The following is a 17,205-nucleotide window of genomic DNA, read 5'->3' as shown; positions in this document are numbered from 1 at the left end:
TTTGTTGTGACTAAATGATAGAATTTTGAAATGTGTTTGATACATTTATAGGATAGAAGATGCTGATAATTCCGAAAAGAGTGTAAATGAAGAAAATGGAGAAGTATCAGAAGACCAATCTCAAAATAAGCACAGTCGTCACAAAAAAAAGAAGCATAAACACAGAAGTAAACATAAGAAACATAAACATTCCTCAGAAGAAGACAAGGATAAAAAACATAAACATAAGCATAAACATAAGAAACACAAAAGAAAAGAAGCTGTTGATGCTTCTGACAAAGAAGGTCTGTCTCCAGCAAAAAGAACTAAACTCGATGATTTAGCATTGCTGGAAGACTTGGAAAAACAGAGAGCCTTGATTAAAGCTGAACTTGATAATGAGTTAATGGAAGGAAAGGTCCAATCTGGGATGGGGCTCATATTACAAGGTTATGAGTCTGGCTCTGAAGAAGAGGGGGAGATACATGAAAAAGCAAGAAATGGAAATAGGTCTAGTACCAGATCTTCAAGTACAAAGGGGAAACTTGAGCTAATGGACAATAAAAATAGTACAAAAAAGCGAAGTAAAAGCAGATCCAAAGAACGGACTAGACATAGGAGTGATAAAAAGAAAAGTAAGGGAGGTGTTGAAATAGTTAAAGAGAAGACAACTAGGAGCAAGTCAAAGGAGAGGAAAAAGTCCAAAAGTCCATCCAAGAGAAGTAAGTCTCAAGATCAAGCAAGGAAATCAAAATCTCCTACGCTTAGAAGGCGATCTCAAGAGAAAATTGGGAAGGCCAGATCTCCTGCTGATGACAAAGTTAAAATTGAAGATAAAAGTCGGTCAAAAGACAGGAAAAAATCCCCAATTATAAATGAAAGTAGAAGTCGTGATCGAGGCAAAAAATCCAGATCCCCAGTTGACTTAAGAGGTAAATCCAAAGACAGAAGATCACGGTCCAAAGAGAGAAAATCAAAACGGTCTGACACGGATAAAGAAAAGAAGCCAATTAAATCTCCCTCTAAAGATGCTTCTTCTGGGAAAGAAAATCGGTCACCCAGTAGAAGACCTGGTCGAAGTCCTAAAAGAAGAAGTTTGTCTCCAAAACAACGGGATAAGTCAAGGAGAAGTAGATCTCCACTTGTAAATGATAGAAGGTCTAAACAAAGCAAATCACCTTCCCGAACTCTGTCTCCTGGTAGAAGAGCCAAGAGCCGATCCTTGGAAAGAAAACGAAGAGAACCAGAAAGGAGACGACTTTCTTCTCCAAGGTAACTTGTTTTCAAAATGTTAATACTTTTTACCAATGCACCAGATTTTAAAAAGGAGAAACTAGAACTTGTTTCTTACGGTAGTCTTATGGTAGTTTTATGGTTTCAAGAAGATCTTGTCCACTAACCATATTAATATTTGTACTTTTTTAATGAGTAGCTTGACTAAAAGATTTAAAGATTTATAAATACAATCAGTTTGTTTTCCCCCAAGTTCTTAATTTAATATCAGATTTGTGGTCGCTCCTTTAAATCCAAGTAATTTGGCCGATAAATCACATATACCCATTTATGTAGTCCCATTTATAGGAAGTGAGGGGAATTTATATAATACTTTTAGCCCATCAGTTTTTTTCCCTCAAATTCTTGTGATTATCCCTCCTCACAAAGTGGAATGACTCTCATATTCAGTTTATAAGTGAGAAAATTTATAGATTGAGAGATTATTCCGTTTACCTCGCATCATAGAACTAATAGGTATTTAAGGCACAAGAAGGATTTTAGCAGAGTGGGTGGGGATTATTTAGACTAGTCTAAACTACTTTAGAAACTGATGTTTTTAGTATCTTTATATTGAATAATTGGATATGTGAAATTATCAGCCAGGTTTAGCTTAAAAGAAGATTTGCTTTTACTACGTAAAGTTAAAAATTTCTGGCCACATATCGTGTGTGAATATAAATACAAGCTGACCTTGAAGTTTAAATCGTTTTCTGAAAAATTTCAAGAACACTGTTTGCACAAAGTGCTGTATCTTAGATACTCTTAATTCTTCTAAGTGGCATTGTAATTAAATGGCCCCCTTCTTCCTTTAGCTTTCTAAATTGAGACAGTTAGTATTGTTGATTATGTCCTCTAAAGTGTTTCTAAATCTTTGTTTCTTTTAATTTGTCTTCAATTTGAAAAGGAAATTCTGAGCAGTTTGTTAAAGACTATAGTTGAGAATATTTGAAATAGTTTTTTTTTTTTAATTACAGAAAAGGTACTAATTAAAGAGAAATTCAGATAAGGCAGAAGCCTGTAAAGTCTTTCCCTTTTCATCTCTCCACTACAAGTGATAAGAATATGTCCTTCTAGTTCTTTTTTATGCACATACAATTATATGAATGTTCTTTCTTACAGAAATGGAGTTCTACATGTTAAAGTGTGATCTGCTTTTTTTCCTGAAATTTTTCTGTGGCAGTAAAGATCTCTTTTAGCTCTTTATAGAGCAACACTGTATTTCATAGTATATATATACAAAGTTGAACTTTGAACAACATGTTGTGGGCACCAGTTCTTTACAGTCAAAGATGGGCAGATAACTTTTGACTCTCTGGAAACTTAATTACTAATAGCTTACTGCTCACTGGAATCTTTACCAATAACTGAACACATATTTTGTATGCTCTAGTATTATGTATACTGTATTGTTATAATTAAGTTAGAGTTAAGAAAATCCTAAGGAAGATTAAATACATTTGTAGTACTGTACTGTAAAAGCAGTCTGCATGTGAGTGGACCTACTCCATTCAAACCCAGATTCAGGGGTCACTTCTGATCATTTCCTTGTTGAAACACGAAAATTATGGTTGATTCCAGTTTTTCAAGATTATTTGCAAAGATAGATGTCCGTTGTTTATGTGTGAAGTTTTTAATAGAATAGATTCATAGAAGTGAAATCCCAAAGTCTAAGGTAATGTACATTTACATTTTATAAAGTATTGTCACATGTCTTTCCAGGAAAGTTATATAATATGTATTTCCTTGAGTAGATGACTGTCCCTTTCTCTAAACCCTCAGTTACATTTTCTTTGTTCTAAGGTTAAGAGTGAGTGTAAGATGCTGTTTTATGGAATATATTAAAAATAAGACTCTATATTACAAAGATGTCAGAATTTAGACAAGTTTTTATTTGAGTTGTTTTTCTGGAATTAGAATCAGTGGCTTAACAAGGTGAATAACCTTTATAATTTTTCAAATTGTGAGACCAGAGGAAATAGACCTTTTACTGTAGTGCGTACCATAACACCAAAATGTCATTGTGATTTTCTGAATTCAAGTTTTGTTGCAAAACATGTTAATCTCTGCACTGTCTTCAGGTTAGTGTGCCTTTCTTAAGATATCTTTTATGTGCAAAACAAATTCATTAATATATTTTTCTATTAACCTGTATTTGGTCCCTTTAAGAACACGACCTCGAGATGATATCCTCAGTAGACGTGAAAGATCAAAAGATGCCAGCCCGATCAATAGGTGGTCTCCAACCCGAAGAAGAGCAAGTAGATCTCCCATTAGAAGACGGTCTCGTTCACCACTCAGACGTAGTAGGTCACCCAGGAGAAGAAGCAGGTCCCCTCGGAGGAGGTAGAGATATGTTATGTATATTGACCTTTTTAATTCTTTAAACTCTGTATGCTTCTCATATTAGCTCATTTGGTGGGTTCATATTAGCTCATGTGGTAGGTTTTCTTAAAGACCATTTTTCTCTGAAAAATTGTAGCTGCAGTACCAGATGGTTTCCTTTTTTCCACCTTGTGATATTTCACACACACTGATTTTCCTTTATCTTTTTTTCAAATTTAAATCAGTGGTTCATTAAAAACAATCTTTTCAAAGGGAGACACTTTTTTCTTACTTCTTGAGAAAGATAAATCCTACATGAACTATGCTTACAGGTTTGTTTTGTTTTGTTTTGTTTTAAGCAGGATGGATCATAAGGTAATAAATAAGTAGCCCAGTTTCCAGTCTTTATGTAATTGCGGCTCTCCATTTTTCTATTATCTTGTATTTGGTCCTCTTAGAACATGATCTCAAGATGCTATCCTCAGTAGTTGTGAAAGACTCTTGGGCAAACACTTGTTTAACTCAACAGTAGTAGAAACCATTTTTTGTGAAGCACACGTAGTGAGTTGGTTAATCAAAATGTTGGTTTGTAAAGCAGGAATCATTTTAAAATATATGCATTAAATTTATTTTAAAGGTATATCTATTTTAGGGAAAGCATGCAAGTTGGGGGGTGGGCAGAGGGAAAGAATCTCCCGCAGACTCCCCACTGAGCGCAGAGCCAGCCTCAGGCCCCATCTCACAGCCCTGAGATCAGGACCTGAGCCAAAACAAAAGTCTACCACTTAAAACCTTAACCAGCTGAGCCACTTAGGCAGTCCTGTGTTTAAACATTTTAACTCAGACATAAGTGGACTTTCATTTGCCAATTTTTTGAATGTTTTTAATTGAACTAATACATTAATATAGTTTAAAAAGACAGCACACCAAGGCTTATATTCCATTTGGTGGATATATCATTGCATTATCTCCGAGTATTTTTGTATACTAGATTTCTTGAAGCAGAAGTGCTTTGTCGCAGGTTGTGTGTATTTAAATTTTTGAAGTTACTGCCATATTATCTATTGATTTCTTACTTTGGGCAGTTATGTATGTTTGTTTTTTCTTTTTAAGTGGACTCCATGGTCATCGTGGAGCCCAGTGTGGGGTTTTAAACTCAAAACCTCATCTGAGATTAACACCTGAGCTGATACCGAGTTGGGCACTTAACAGACTGAGCCACCCAGGCACCCCAGCATCTCCTTTTTTTTTTATTCCATGCATCACACCTTCTCTTCTACCTAATTGTATAACATTTTTCTATGTTGCTGTTACAGTTATTATGCTCTTGTGCCTATTGCTCTTTGTTGAGCCAAGTAGTCAGGGGAAGGAGACAAGGAAAGCCCTTACTCCTAATGCTTCTGACCTTCTGGCTCCAAGCTGACTAATGGGCTTGTTTATATAATTACTGTAGAATTTGTTTTCCATTTTCTGTCCTCCGGATATTCCCTTGTTTCTGTCTTATTTTGTGATTCCCTTTCCTGTGTCCAGCATCATCAGGTTTTACTTCCTTGCTTTGTTAATGCATCTCCAGTAGCTTTCTATGAAAAGGATATTTTGGGAGACTTTTGTTTTTCAGAAGCCCCCCCTTTTTTAAAATCCCCATTGCTGATTTGATTTGTCAAGGAGTAGAATTGTAAATTGAAATAATTTTTTCTTAAGAATTTTGAAATTGTTACTCCACTGATTTCTAGTTTCCAATACTGCTAGTGAGAAGTCCTGTTCTGATGCCTGGGCATTTCTTAAAGGACTTGCTTTTTCTCTCTCCCTCTCTTTATAATAAATGTCCTGTGTTCCTGAATTCCACTATAATGTGCCTTGGTGCATGGCTCTTTTCTTTGCATTAATTTTATTGGGCACTACATAGGCCCTTTAAAGCCAGAATATTATGGCTGCCTATTCTTGGGAAATTTTATTTCTTTGGTTTTGGTTTTGGTTTGCTTTCTTGCCCATTTACACCCCCCTTCACTGGACCTTCTTTATTGTTCCATTGATATCCCCCCCACACACAGTCCTCTTTCCTGTTTGTCCTTTGGTTCAATCTAGGAGATTTTCCCATTCACCCTTCTTACCTTTCTATTGATTTTTTTTGCTCCCTGTGCTCATGTATATTTATTTTTTATTTCTAAGACTTGTTGGCTGTTTAATTTTTTTTTATGCCCTTTTACTCATGTGTTATAGAAGTAACATCTCTTGGGTCAAAGGTGATCGTGAGTTTATTTTATGGAATTTCTGTTCTTAATAGTTTTCTTACCTATGCTTTGTTTCTTCCCATATTTCTTTTGTTCCTTTACCTTTTTCATTTGAGCACTTTACACATAAACAGCTGGATCCTTCTTGTTGCCTATTCTCATTTAAAACTTAGCCACTGTGAAAGCTGAATGGAAACTTTCTTCCATTCTGAGAATGTAGAATTTGTGTATTCGTGGGTATCACTTCAGTGTAATTAAATCTCTTTAGCATATCAGTGACTGTAGCTCTATTCATTTGGGCTATCAGTTTTCCAGAATTCTCTCATCTTCTGGAGAATATTGACATGGCTGCTGGGAGAGTTGTGGTTCTTCATAATATAGACTTTCCCTTAATCCTTTAATTTTCAGTACTGTGCCTCCCTGCTACCTTGGGTCAGTTTTTATAACAACCTACACCTCTCTATAAAATAAATGTTAAGTATTATGCCAGAACGTGTACGGGAATGTTTGGCATTTTCTGCTGAGTAAGGAATGGGACTGTACAGAGACAAGCTGTTCCTAAGGCTTTCAACCAGTTCTTTTAGCTTTTACCTCACACTGCATCCAACAGAATATGTTGTCTCCAATTCCTGAAGCTTTTTTGGGTTTTGTGGCATGCATTTACTGGTTTCTTACTTACTTGTCTGTTCCTATTGGACTAATATTTAAATTTGATTTGTTACTATTTTATCCAGTTCATACATCAAGATTTTGTTGACATTTCTGTTGTCATAGATCTTCGCATTCTCTTTGCCTGAGGATTTTCTTTTCAGTTGTTCTTTTCGTGTTATTTTAGTAAGGTTTCTTGAGAAATGTGACATAGCTCGGTAGTCAGATGTGACATTAACTGGGAGTTTGCCAATTCTTTGTAGACTTAGCAACCTTTTCTCTTTGGAGTTCCATAGCATCTTTCCAACATAAGCTTCACCTTTAATGCTTGAGCCATGATACAAGTTTTCGTTAGACATGAGGCAAGACCTTTATGCGCTTACAAAAACATCTGAAGGCCATATTAATTAGACTTGGAATTTTTGTCACATTTATCTTTTCTATACCTTATTACCAGTGATCTCTTTTTAAATTCGGTTTTATTTAAGCATTCACATAAAATCACCCTTTTTGGTGTAAAGTTATATGAGTTTTGACAAACACATAATCACCATAATCAAGAACATTTCCATTGCCCCCAAAGTTCTTTTGTGTCCCTTTGCAGTCCAGTAAGAACAATAGCTGTGTTTTAGTTATCTTCAGTTAAGCTGATTACCCCAATCTTTCTGATATGTCACTTAGCTTTAAATTTTTAATTAATCTCTTTTTAAAAGATTGCATTTTTAGAGCAGTTTTAGCTTCACAGCAAACTTTAGCTTTTGAAAAGTACAAGTTCCTATATACTACTGCCCCCACACACCCACAGATTCTCTACGTTTAATTGATCTTTAAAATGTGTGTATATATAATTCCCTCCCTTCCCCCCCCCCCGCCCCCCAAATAGGGACAGAGGTCGGAGGAGCCGGTCACGCTTGAGAAGGCGGTCTCGATCACGGGGTGGTCGTAGACGTAGGAGCAGAAGCAAAGTAAAGGAAGATAAATTTAAAGGAAGTCTTTCTGAAGGAATGAAAGTTGAACAAGAATCTTCATCGGATGATAAGTAAGAATGGAATTTCCCATAATTTCCCTTTTTCCAATTTAGACAAGTACTATTGGACTTGGAAATCTTTTAATTTCCACCTGGATATTATAAGTGACTCTGTTAATTAGGTCCTGAATTTAAAAGTTTCTGTGTTTTTTTTTTTTTTTTTTTTTTAATTTTATTTATTTATTTGACAGAGAGAGAGATCACAATTAGGCAGGCAGGCAGGTAGAGCGGGTGGCAGGGAGGAGCAGACTTCCCGCTGAGCAGAGAGCCTGATGTAGGCCTCAGTCCCAGGACCCTGAGATCATGATCTGAGACGAAGGCAGAGGCTTAACCCACTGAGCTATCCAAGTGCCCTAAAAGTTTATTTTTTTGTACATATTCTATAGGTAACGTGGCAGAGATCACAGTTTTCTGAATTTAGAGGTTTCAATTTTGGCTGGAGTAAATATGAGCCTTCCCTTTTTCATTTTTACTAGAGACAACAGATCTGTTAGGTAGCCCTACCAATCTTGATTACAAGTTTTGCAGTAGTTGAGGTTGGAGGGATAAAGTAATTTTTAAACTTTTCAGTTTGTGAAAATGGTAACCTGCTTTGCAGTTGAGGCTGTCTGTTGTTAGGAAAGCCTATCACAGTGTGGAAAATACAGAAACATTTCAGTGTGTCTAGTGAGAAAATTTTTTAATGTGAATTTAGTTGTCTGGTTGGAACATCTCAAAAAATAAGATAATTTAGAGCATTGATCCTCAGCTGGGAGTAATCTGCCTTTCTGAGGACATTTTGGCAATATCTAAAGGTATTTCTGGTTGCCATCTTGTAGCTAGAGACCAGAGATACTGTTCAACATCTGCCAGTGCACAGGCACTGTGCACTGTAGCACCTTCTCCCATAACGTATTGTCAAAATATCAATAGTGCTAAGGTCATGAAAACCCAGTCAGAGCTATGTGATATGCAAGTTAAGGACCTATTGAACATAGGTTCTGATACCTTTAGAGTACAGTTTGCTTACTAGTCTCTAGTGAACATTCAGCAAATCATAAAAGAGACTGTGTAGGGAGGGATTGTAAAGATTTGGAGGTCTTCAGGAGGAAATTGGGACCAGTCAGGGCCAGTGTCTGGAGGTAGAGCCACATTCTCTGTCAGATTGTATGCAAATATTTACATCTGCATTTTTTATAGGAAAAGGATCCATAGCTTTCCAAGGATCTGTAGCTTTCTATGACCCAGAGAAGGTACTAGTTTTATGTGTCTCATTCTTGTTCCGTTAGGGGTTAAAACTGAGCCTGGCTAGGTGAAATGACTTTAGTAATACCAAGGTCATGGTAGAGCCAGGGGTCACTTTTTTGAACTTAAGGGTCTTTCTTTTGTTCCCTAGTTTGGTGCCATGAAAAAAGTGAGGAGAAAAACGAGATATAGAGGGTTAAATTACTTGGCAGGATTCTAAACCAGGCAACTGAGAGAGTTTATAAAGAGTATAGAGTAAGAGTAAGATGGCTTAAAACTTTCGCTGGAACTTGTGGATGACCTATGTTTTCTAGTTTTTATTTTAATACTGTGTAACAGTTATGACTTTCTAATTAGGGATGTTTGGAATTAATTATGTGTATATATGTGTATTTTTTTTTTAAGCCTTGAAGACTTTGATGTAGAAGAAGAAGATGAAGAAGCCCTAATAGAACAGAGAAGAATACAGAGGCAGGCAATTGTTCAGGTATGTGATATTAGTAAAGTGTTGAGTAATCCTTTTTAAATAATTACTCTCCAAGTAAAAGGGTTTTTACTTTAATAAAGAATCAATGGTAGTAGCAATTGAGGAAGTCTTAAAGAAGTGTATATGTGAAATTATCTTTATGAGATTTGAAAAGATAGTTTCTTAAGTTTAAATGGTTGTCCTTTTTTGTTATTTAGGATTAAGATATAAACGTTTTATTAAAACAAAATTTGAAGTTTGTTTTTTTTTTTTTTTTTTAAGAAAACCCTTATAAATGAGTATAGAATAAATTGGAGGAATTTCATGTACCAAAAAATTATGTACTTGTTTCTTTGTGGGGGGGGGGGGGGGAGAAGAACCATTTTAATGTCTAAAAAAAACAAATATTGTATACAGATTCTTAAGTAAATGTGATTGCTTAAATGGAACATCTCAAAAATAATTTTAAATGTAGTTTAGAAGTAAGTGATTTAGAAAATGGGGTGGGGAGAGGGTGTTGTACATAGGTCTTTGTGTGGTCATTTAATAATATTACCTGCCTTGGAAGATTGTCCATTATGTCTCAGGCACCCTGAGATAGAGGCATGGCCACTAGATCCTTTGTGGATGGCAATCCCTGTGAAGTGTAACACCTTCTCCTGATAATGGGAAGGTGAGTGATAAAGTTGAGAACACATTCTGGAAAAAGTGAAAAATGTTTAGATGCTATCAGGAAGACAACAGGCAAAAGGAGAGAATAGTTTGTGCCAGCTTACCTACACATACATAGCAAATCATAAATCAGGCACTGGTAGGTCAGAGCAAAGGAAAACTTGAATCACTAATGGATGTAGGGCAAAACTGGAATTCCAGGAGAAACTTTTCTGGGGCAGTGATGAAATTGTTGTTACTAAACTGATATCCCTAGAGACTTGGTTGAATCTTTTTTTGTTCTTGCCCAGGTCCACAATCCCTTATCTCCAGCCCTTGGGGCCAGATGTGCTTCAGAACTCAGAACTATTTGAATTTTAGAAAGGTAATACGGTGCATCTCTGTATATTACTTAGCCCCATCAGTGGGGTCTAGAACAGCACCCCACTATCAAACACATTAGTATTTCTACAGTGAGACATACTGTGTTCACACTGGGGGAGATAAAAATAATAACTCAAATAGTATCACATCTGTTCAGGTGAGGTTTTGTCACCTAATGAATGTGCACCAAACATAGAAGAACTTTTTCAGAATTTTGTGGATTCTGGAAATAAATGTAAGGGATTGTGGATCTGATTCAGTCAAGACATCAATACCTTTTAAAAATTTTTAACATTGACAGTGTTTTGAGTGCAATACTTCTTGGCAGATACGCGTCAGATTTTATGAAAATAATACGTTGTATTGTTGTTACAGAAATATAAATATCTTGCTGAAGATAGCAATATGTCTGTGCCATCTGAACCGAGCAGCCCCCAGAGCAGTACCTGTACACGGTCACCTTCTCCAGATGACATTCTGGAAAGGGTAGCTGCTGATGTGAAAGAGTATGAACGGGAAAATGTTGATACATTTGAGGCCTCAGTAAAAGCCAAGCATAACCTAATGACTGTTGAACAGAATAATGGTAAGTTAGATTTTTGTTTTGGTATGTTTTTTACTGAATTTTTAGTTCTGTAAATAATGAAAGAGATTGGGGATGGGTAAAAGTGAAAGGGATTAGAAATTTTGCCCCTGCTAACTCTTAGAGTAATACAGTATTAAATGTGTCCCAGCAAATGTCCTTTATAAATGTTTTCAATTGGTTTGTGTAATGTAAACAGTATTATACTGAATCTCATGTATTACCTTCTGTTTGAGCCACCTGGCTGGTTCAGTCAAAAGAGTATGTGACTCTTGATCTCAGGTTTATGAGTTCAAGCCCAGTGTTGGGCATAGAGCTCACTTTAAATACTTTTTTATTTTTTTAAGATTTTTTTATTCATTTATTTGACAGAGATTACCAGTAGGCAGAGAGGAGAGAGAGGAGGAAGCAGGCTCCCTGCTGAGCAGAGAGTCCAATTCGGGGCTGGATCCCAGACCCCCGGGATCATGACCTGAGCCGAAGGCAGGGGCTTGAACCCACTGAGCCACCCACGTGCCCCCATAGAGCACACTTAAAAGAAAAAAAAAAAAAGAAAAGAAAATGTCATTTCCTTCTGTTTTGCTTGCTAGAGTAATTTAAAGCAGATCCCAGCCATGATTTGATTGATTTCATCTGTAAATACTTCATTGTGTATCTGTCTCTTCTAGATAAGGACTTTAAAAAAAAAAAAAAAAAAAAGCATTACTTGGGCATGTGGGTGGCTCAGTCTGTTACCTGTCCAGCTCATGATTTTGGCTCAAGTCATCTCAGGGTCCTGGGACTGAGCCCCATTTCAGGCTCCATGGTCTGCATGGAGTCTATTTGAAGCTTCTCTTTCTTCCTCTCAGGGGAGCAGCCTCCCCCTGCTCATGCTTTCTAAGTAAACAAAATCTTTAAAAAATAAAAATAAAAAACATATCTAAAGAATTGGTCATTTTTAAGTCTTTCTAATTACAATTGGTTGGTTTGAATCAAAATCCAAGTAAGATGCACATATCTCTTTTAAGATTTTATTTATTTATTGACAGAGATCACAAGTAGGCAGAGGGTGGGGGTGGGAAAGCAGGCTCCCTGCTTACCAGAGCGCCCAATAGGGGGCTCGATCGCAGGACCCTGGGATCATGACCTGAGCCAAACGCAGAGGCTTTAACCCACTGAGGCACCCCAAATGCACATATCTCTTAATCTCTCAGTCTTTAATAGTTATTCTCATCCTTCCCTTCCCTGCTTTCCATTTTCTTGTGATGATACTGAGGCCATGTGTCCTTTAAACTTTTTTTTTTCCAATCTGATTTTACCACGTTCTTGTTTCATTTATCTTGTTTCCTCTATCCTCTGTGTTTCTTGAAAACTAATAGAAGTGTTAGAGACCTGAGTAGATTTAAGTTAATTTTGGGGGGCAAGAATACTGCCTAAGTAATGGTGTGTACTTGCATTGCATCAGGTGGCGTATGTGGTGTGTGCTTGTCCTGTTTTGATTGAGATTGAGATTGTGTGTTTAGGTAAAATAATCACATCTGTCCAACATGAAGTTGCCCTTCAGCTGTTCACCTGGCAGTTTCAGCAGCCATTGGTGATCATTCTTTAGATCCACTGTTTTTCATGAAGGTTGAGGGCATGTGGACACACTCCAAAGTGGTGATTCTTTAATTTCCATATTTCTTTTTGAGTTATTAGCTGTAATTCCGTAAAAAAAAAAAAGAGAGAGATTTCCATCCTTTGGTTACCCAGGAAATACAGTTTGTACAGGAAAGTCGGGATAAATGAATGCTTGGTTGTTTTCTTTTATTGACTAATACCATAGAATAGAATTGGTACATTAACAACCTCTGGAGATGACTGGTGAAATTGGGGTTGTTTTTGTCAGGTTTTTATTATTTGGTATCATGTACTTAAATTCTCTCTCCAACTGAGATGGGGACGGAGGAAGCCTTTTTAAGTTGGTTTCCAGTGTCTTTTTTTTTTTTTTTTAATTTTTTATTTTTTATAAACATATATTTTTATCCCCAGGGGTACAGGTCTGTGAATCACCAGGTTTACACACTTCACAGCACTCACCAAAGCACATACCCTCCCCAATGTCCATAATCCCACCCTCTTCTCCCAAACCCCCTCCCCCCAGCAACCCTCAGTTTGTTTTGTGAGATTAAGAGTCACTTATGGTTTGTCTCCCTCCCAATCCCATCTTGTTTCATTTATTCTTCTCCTACCCACTTAAGCCTCCATGTTGCATCACCACTTCCTCATATCAGGGAGATCATATGATAGTTGTCTTTCTCTGCTTGACTTATTTCGCTAAGCATGATACGCTCTAGTACCATCCATGTTGTCGCAAATGGCAAGATTTCATTTCTTTTGATGGCTGCATAGTATTCCATTGTGTATATATACCACATCTTCTTGATCCATTCATCTGTTGATGGACATCTAGGTTCTTTCCATAGTTTGGCTATTGTGGACATTGCTGCTATAAACATTCGGGTGCATGTGCCCCTTTGGATCACTACATTTGTATCTTTAGGGTAAATACCCAATAGTGCAATTGCTGGGTCATAGGGCAGTTCTATTTTCAACATTCTGAGGAACCTCCATGCTGTTTTCCAGAGTGGCTGCACCAGCTTGCATTCCCACCAACAGTGTAGGAGGGTTCCCCTTTCTCCACATCCTCGCCAGCATCTGTCATTTCCTGACTTGTTGATTTTAGCCATTCTGACTGGTGTGAGGTGATATCTCATTGTGGTTTTGATTTGTATTTCCCTGATGCCGAGTGATATGGAGCACTTTTTCATGTGTCTGTTGGCCATCTGGATGTCTTCTTTGCAGAAATGTCTGTTCATGTCCTCTGCCCATTTCTTGATTGGATTATTTGTTCTTTGGGTGTTGAGTTTGCTAAGTTCTTTATAGATTCTGGACACTAGTTCTTTATCTGATATGTCGTTTGCAAATATCTTCTCCCATTCTGTCAGTTCCAGTGTCTTTTTGATCCAAATCCTACAGGATATATTGATATTAATATATTTATTAATGTGTTTCTTTCTAGGACTGGTTAGCAACTAAGGTCAGATAGTATTTAGGCTTTTGTAATTTATGTGTTTTTTTGTGTGTTCCAACTACTGAACCCTGCTCTTGTAATGCAGAAGCGGCTGTGTTCCCAAGAAAACTGTGTTCACCAAAATTTTAAATTTGATATAATTTTCACATGTCACAAAGTATTCTCTTGTTTTCCCCAAAAACCTTTAAAAATGTAAAAATGGGCCCTATAAAAACAAGCAGGGGACCAGATTTGCCCCACTCTGTAGTTTGCAAACTCCCGTTCTGCTACATTGGAAGGTATCACAGGATCACCTTGCACATTATCGTGTTCCAGAACAGAAACCGCTATTGCTCCAAGGAACTGTGGTTCCATTTAATAGCAAATGCCATTTAGACTTCACAAAGCACTTAGGAGTGCTCATTATTCATGGCATTTTTCAAAAGTGGGCAAAGCTAGGACATATATACATTTTTGGAAAGGGGAGATTCATACTGAAAAATTGCCCTTTCAAACTTGAAATTATAGGAGTTTTAACATTGATTTTTTATTTTCTTATAGTGAAAAATGTGATCTTTAATAACATGATTATTTAGGTTATTTTGAAGCTTTTTTTTACATAGTTACCAGTATAATCACCAATATTGAATGTAGTGAATGCAAATTGAAAATTTAATGGTTCTTTTTATCCTTGGGGTACATTCTAAGGTGTAAAGTCATTTGAAATACTTCGGTATGCTTATACCACACATTTGATAGATTTAGGTTAATTTAATTTGCTTTTGATTTTTAGTATCATCTGTTTGATTATTAAAATGTTTTTCACACGTGTGTATATTTTGCCCACACAAGCACACACTGAATTTAATATACCACTTACTGGTATGAAAAGATCTTCATTCCTTTTTACAGTTACGTGCTATTCCAGTGTGATGAATGTGCCAAGGTTTATTCGAACTGTGTCTTCTAATGGTGGACATTTGGGTTGTATCCAATTGTTGATTATTCATTGGAACATTAATTATAGTGGCATTGCACTCATTTTTTTTAATGCTTACCACTGTGTCTTTGAAGTAATTTCCCAGAAGTGAGGTTGCTGGGTCAAAAGAGTGTAATTGTGCTCTGTTTCCTTACTCTGTAAGGCTTGCACAGTTTTTGCCCCCTGCAAGTAATGTCTGAGTACTTGCTTATCTGGGCCTTGTTACCAGGATATTATCCTGCTTTTCGGGTTTTTTAGCCCATCTCAAAAGAGAAAGGGTATTTTGTTGTAATTTTACTTTGAATTTCCCTTACTATAAGTGAGATTGGATGTATGTTCTTATACTTAAAGCCATTACATTCCTTTTTTTAAGGAGCTCCTTTTATTTTGCCCAGTTTTTCTCAGGGTTATTGGACTTTTTAGGGGATACATAGAGATCTAGATCTGTAGTGGGGTTGTTAACCTTTTGAGATTTAAGTTGCAATTTGGAAATAGAATTTTTTGAAGAGGAACTTTGATTTTAATACATAATCATCATTTAGCATATTAATTTAAATATTGGAGAAAACAGTGGAGAAAGTACTATCATTAAGCCTTTCAACTTTCTGAAATGCATCCTTTTAGTAAAAAATGCATAACTTCATACATCTTAAGTGTTACAAAGTGACTTTAAGTTGTGTATTAATGAAAAACATGTACAAGTTTGAATTGCTAGTGGTATTACATTGATGACTTATTTGTGTTTTAATTTGTATCTCTTCGTTTTTCAAATTATTACTGTCAATTTCCATTAAGGTTCATCTCAGAAAAAGCTCTTGGCACCTGATATGTTTACAGAATCTGATGATATGTTTGCCGCCTATTTTGATGTAAGTAATTTTAAATCCTAAAAACATAACTCTTAAACAAAATATATATAGGGGCACCTGGGTGGCTTAGTTGATTAAGCGGCTGCCTTTGGCTCAGGTCAGTGATCCCTGGGTCCTGGAATCAAGCCCCACAGCAGGCTCCTTGCTCAGTGGGGAGCCTGCTTCTCCCCTGCCTGCTGTGTCCCCTGCTTGTGCTTGCTTTCTCCGTCTCTCTCTGTGTCAAATAAATCTTTATTTTAAGAAAAACATATATATATATATATGTGTGTGTGTGTGTGTGTATGTATAATAAGTATGTGTTTGTGTTGTACAAAAAGAGAAAAAAGGATAAAGCGAATTAATAAATGTTAACATTTGGACAGTCTGAGTGAAGGGTATCTGGAAACTCTTTGTACTAGTGTTGCAACATTTCTCTTAAGTCTAAAATTAGGTCAAGATTTTAAAAACAAGTATGGTAGAGCAATTCAAGAGCTTCAGGAAAGTTAAACACCAGATGACTTAAACGTGTATTTTTTTGAAACAACTTTTTTTTCATTTTACAAACTGGGGTTGGGGGGAGGGTTGTGGTGCATAGTTAGCTGAAAACAAGGTGATGTCAGTAATTTCCAGCCTGTATTAGAACAGAGTCTCCTTTGGACTTCGATACTGTGGGTGATTGAGAACTTAGGATTTGGATCCTAGTACATTCACTGAAGAGTTGGGAATGTTATTACAAGGAAGTGATTAAGAAATTTTGGGTTTTTTAGCTATTAGTGACTTTTTTGAAAAAATCTTAAAAGCATTTTAAAAGTATGAGACCATTTTCATTATAAATTCAAGAGAACATGAGAAATAGGGAAGCTTTAGCAAGGGAAGTGGACGTAAAATAGAGAAATTAAGAATAGAGTAAGATTAAGCAGTCTGTGTCCATCACCCTGAAGACATTGGTCATTGGCTTAAGTAATGTATCTCTACTTTGCAGCAGGAACGTCAAACTGAAGCTTAGGTTAAGAGAGAATGAAATGATTAAGCCAGTGAAAGTATCCGTGCACCTCATTTGCTTGGACCTGGAAGGGTCTTCCGGGTATCATGGAAGATGGTGCATCATACTCTTCAGAAGTGCAGATACAAAAAAAAAAAAAAAAAAGTGCAGATACTCTTAATTTCTCACACGAACTGTTAGTGCAGCATATATGTGAAGAGAAATCAGCAGTAAAAGAAATGTGAAAATTGGTAGGAGAGTTGAATACTGTTAACTGAATGCCCATCTGTAATTTTTGTCCTCCTTTGTCTGTTAATAGCTGTAGAAAACAATATCTGGTTTTCGAGTTTTTATTTTCATTTATAATCCCCTAGTCATATTCCTAAGAGTTTTTGAAGATAACTTTGTTCATTTCTTTCCTGAGCATCATTGTGATGTGAGACTTTGCTAATTGTGTTTCCAGGTATATTGCATTTACGTAGTTGATGATAAGAGTTGACTTAATTTGGCTAAAATGTTTTTCTTAAATTATAGCCAGTTTTCCCCATTTTGGTTTTAAAGGAAGTGCTTTAAGT

General features: G+C 36.4%; 1 protein-coding gene across 11 annotated transcripts in view; it reads left to right on the top strand.

Annotated features, from left to right (window-relative positions):
• The window catches only part of PRP4K (pre-mRNA processing factor kinase PRP4K), a 39,293-nt gene that overhangs the window by 8,145 nt on the left and 13,943 nt on the right, over positions 1–17,205 (top strand). For all 11 annotated transcript variants that reach the window (XR_014308048.1, XR_014308049.1, XR_014308050.1 and 8 more), the window contains exons 2-7: positions 52–1,251; positions 3,421–3,597; positions 7,339–7,494; positions 9,112–9,193; positions 10,583–10,793; positions 15,596–15,669. Coding sequence is in view for 1 of the 11 variants with exons in the window: in XM_082750825.1 (XP_082606951.1) it covers positions 52–1,251; positions 3,421–3,597; positions 7,339–7,494; positions 9,112–9,193; positions 10,583–10,793; positions 15,596–15,669 (1,900 nt within the window). In the remaining 10 variants the exon portion in view is untranslated. The remainder of the gene's footprint in view (positions 1–51; positions 1,252–3,420; positions 3,598–7,338; positions 7,495–9,111; positions 9,194–10,582; positions 10,794–15,595; positions 15,670–17,205) is intronic.

The sequence above is a fragment of the Mustela nivalis genome (assembly GCF_964662115.1).
Source record: "Mustela nivalis genome assembly, contig: HAP1_SCAFFOLD_1891, whole genome shotgun sequence".
NCBI classification, from domain to species: Eukaryota; Metazoa; Chordata; class Mammalia; order Carnivora; family Mustelidae; genus Mustela; species Mustela nivalis.
This window is presented reverse-complemented; position numbering and strand designations above follow the sequence as displayed.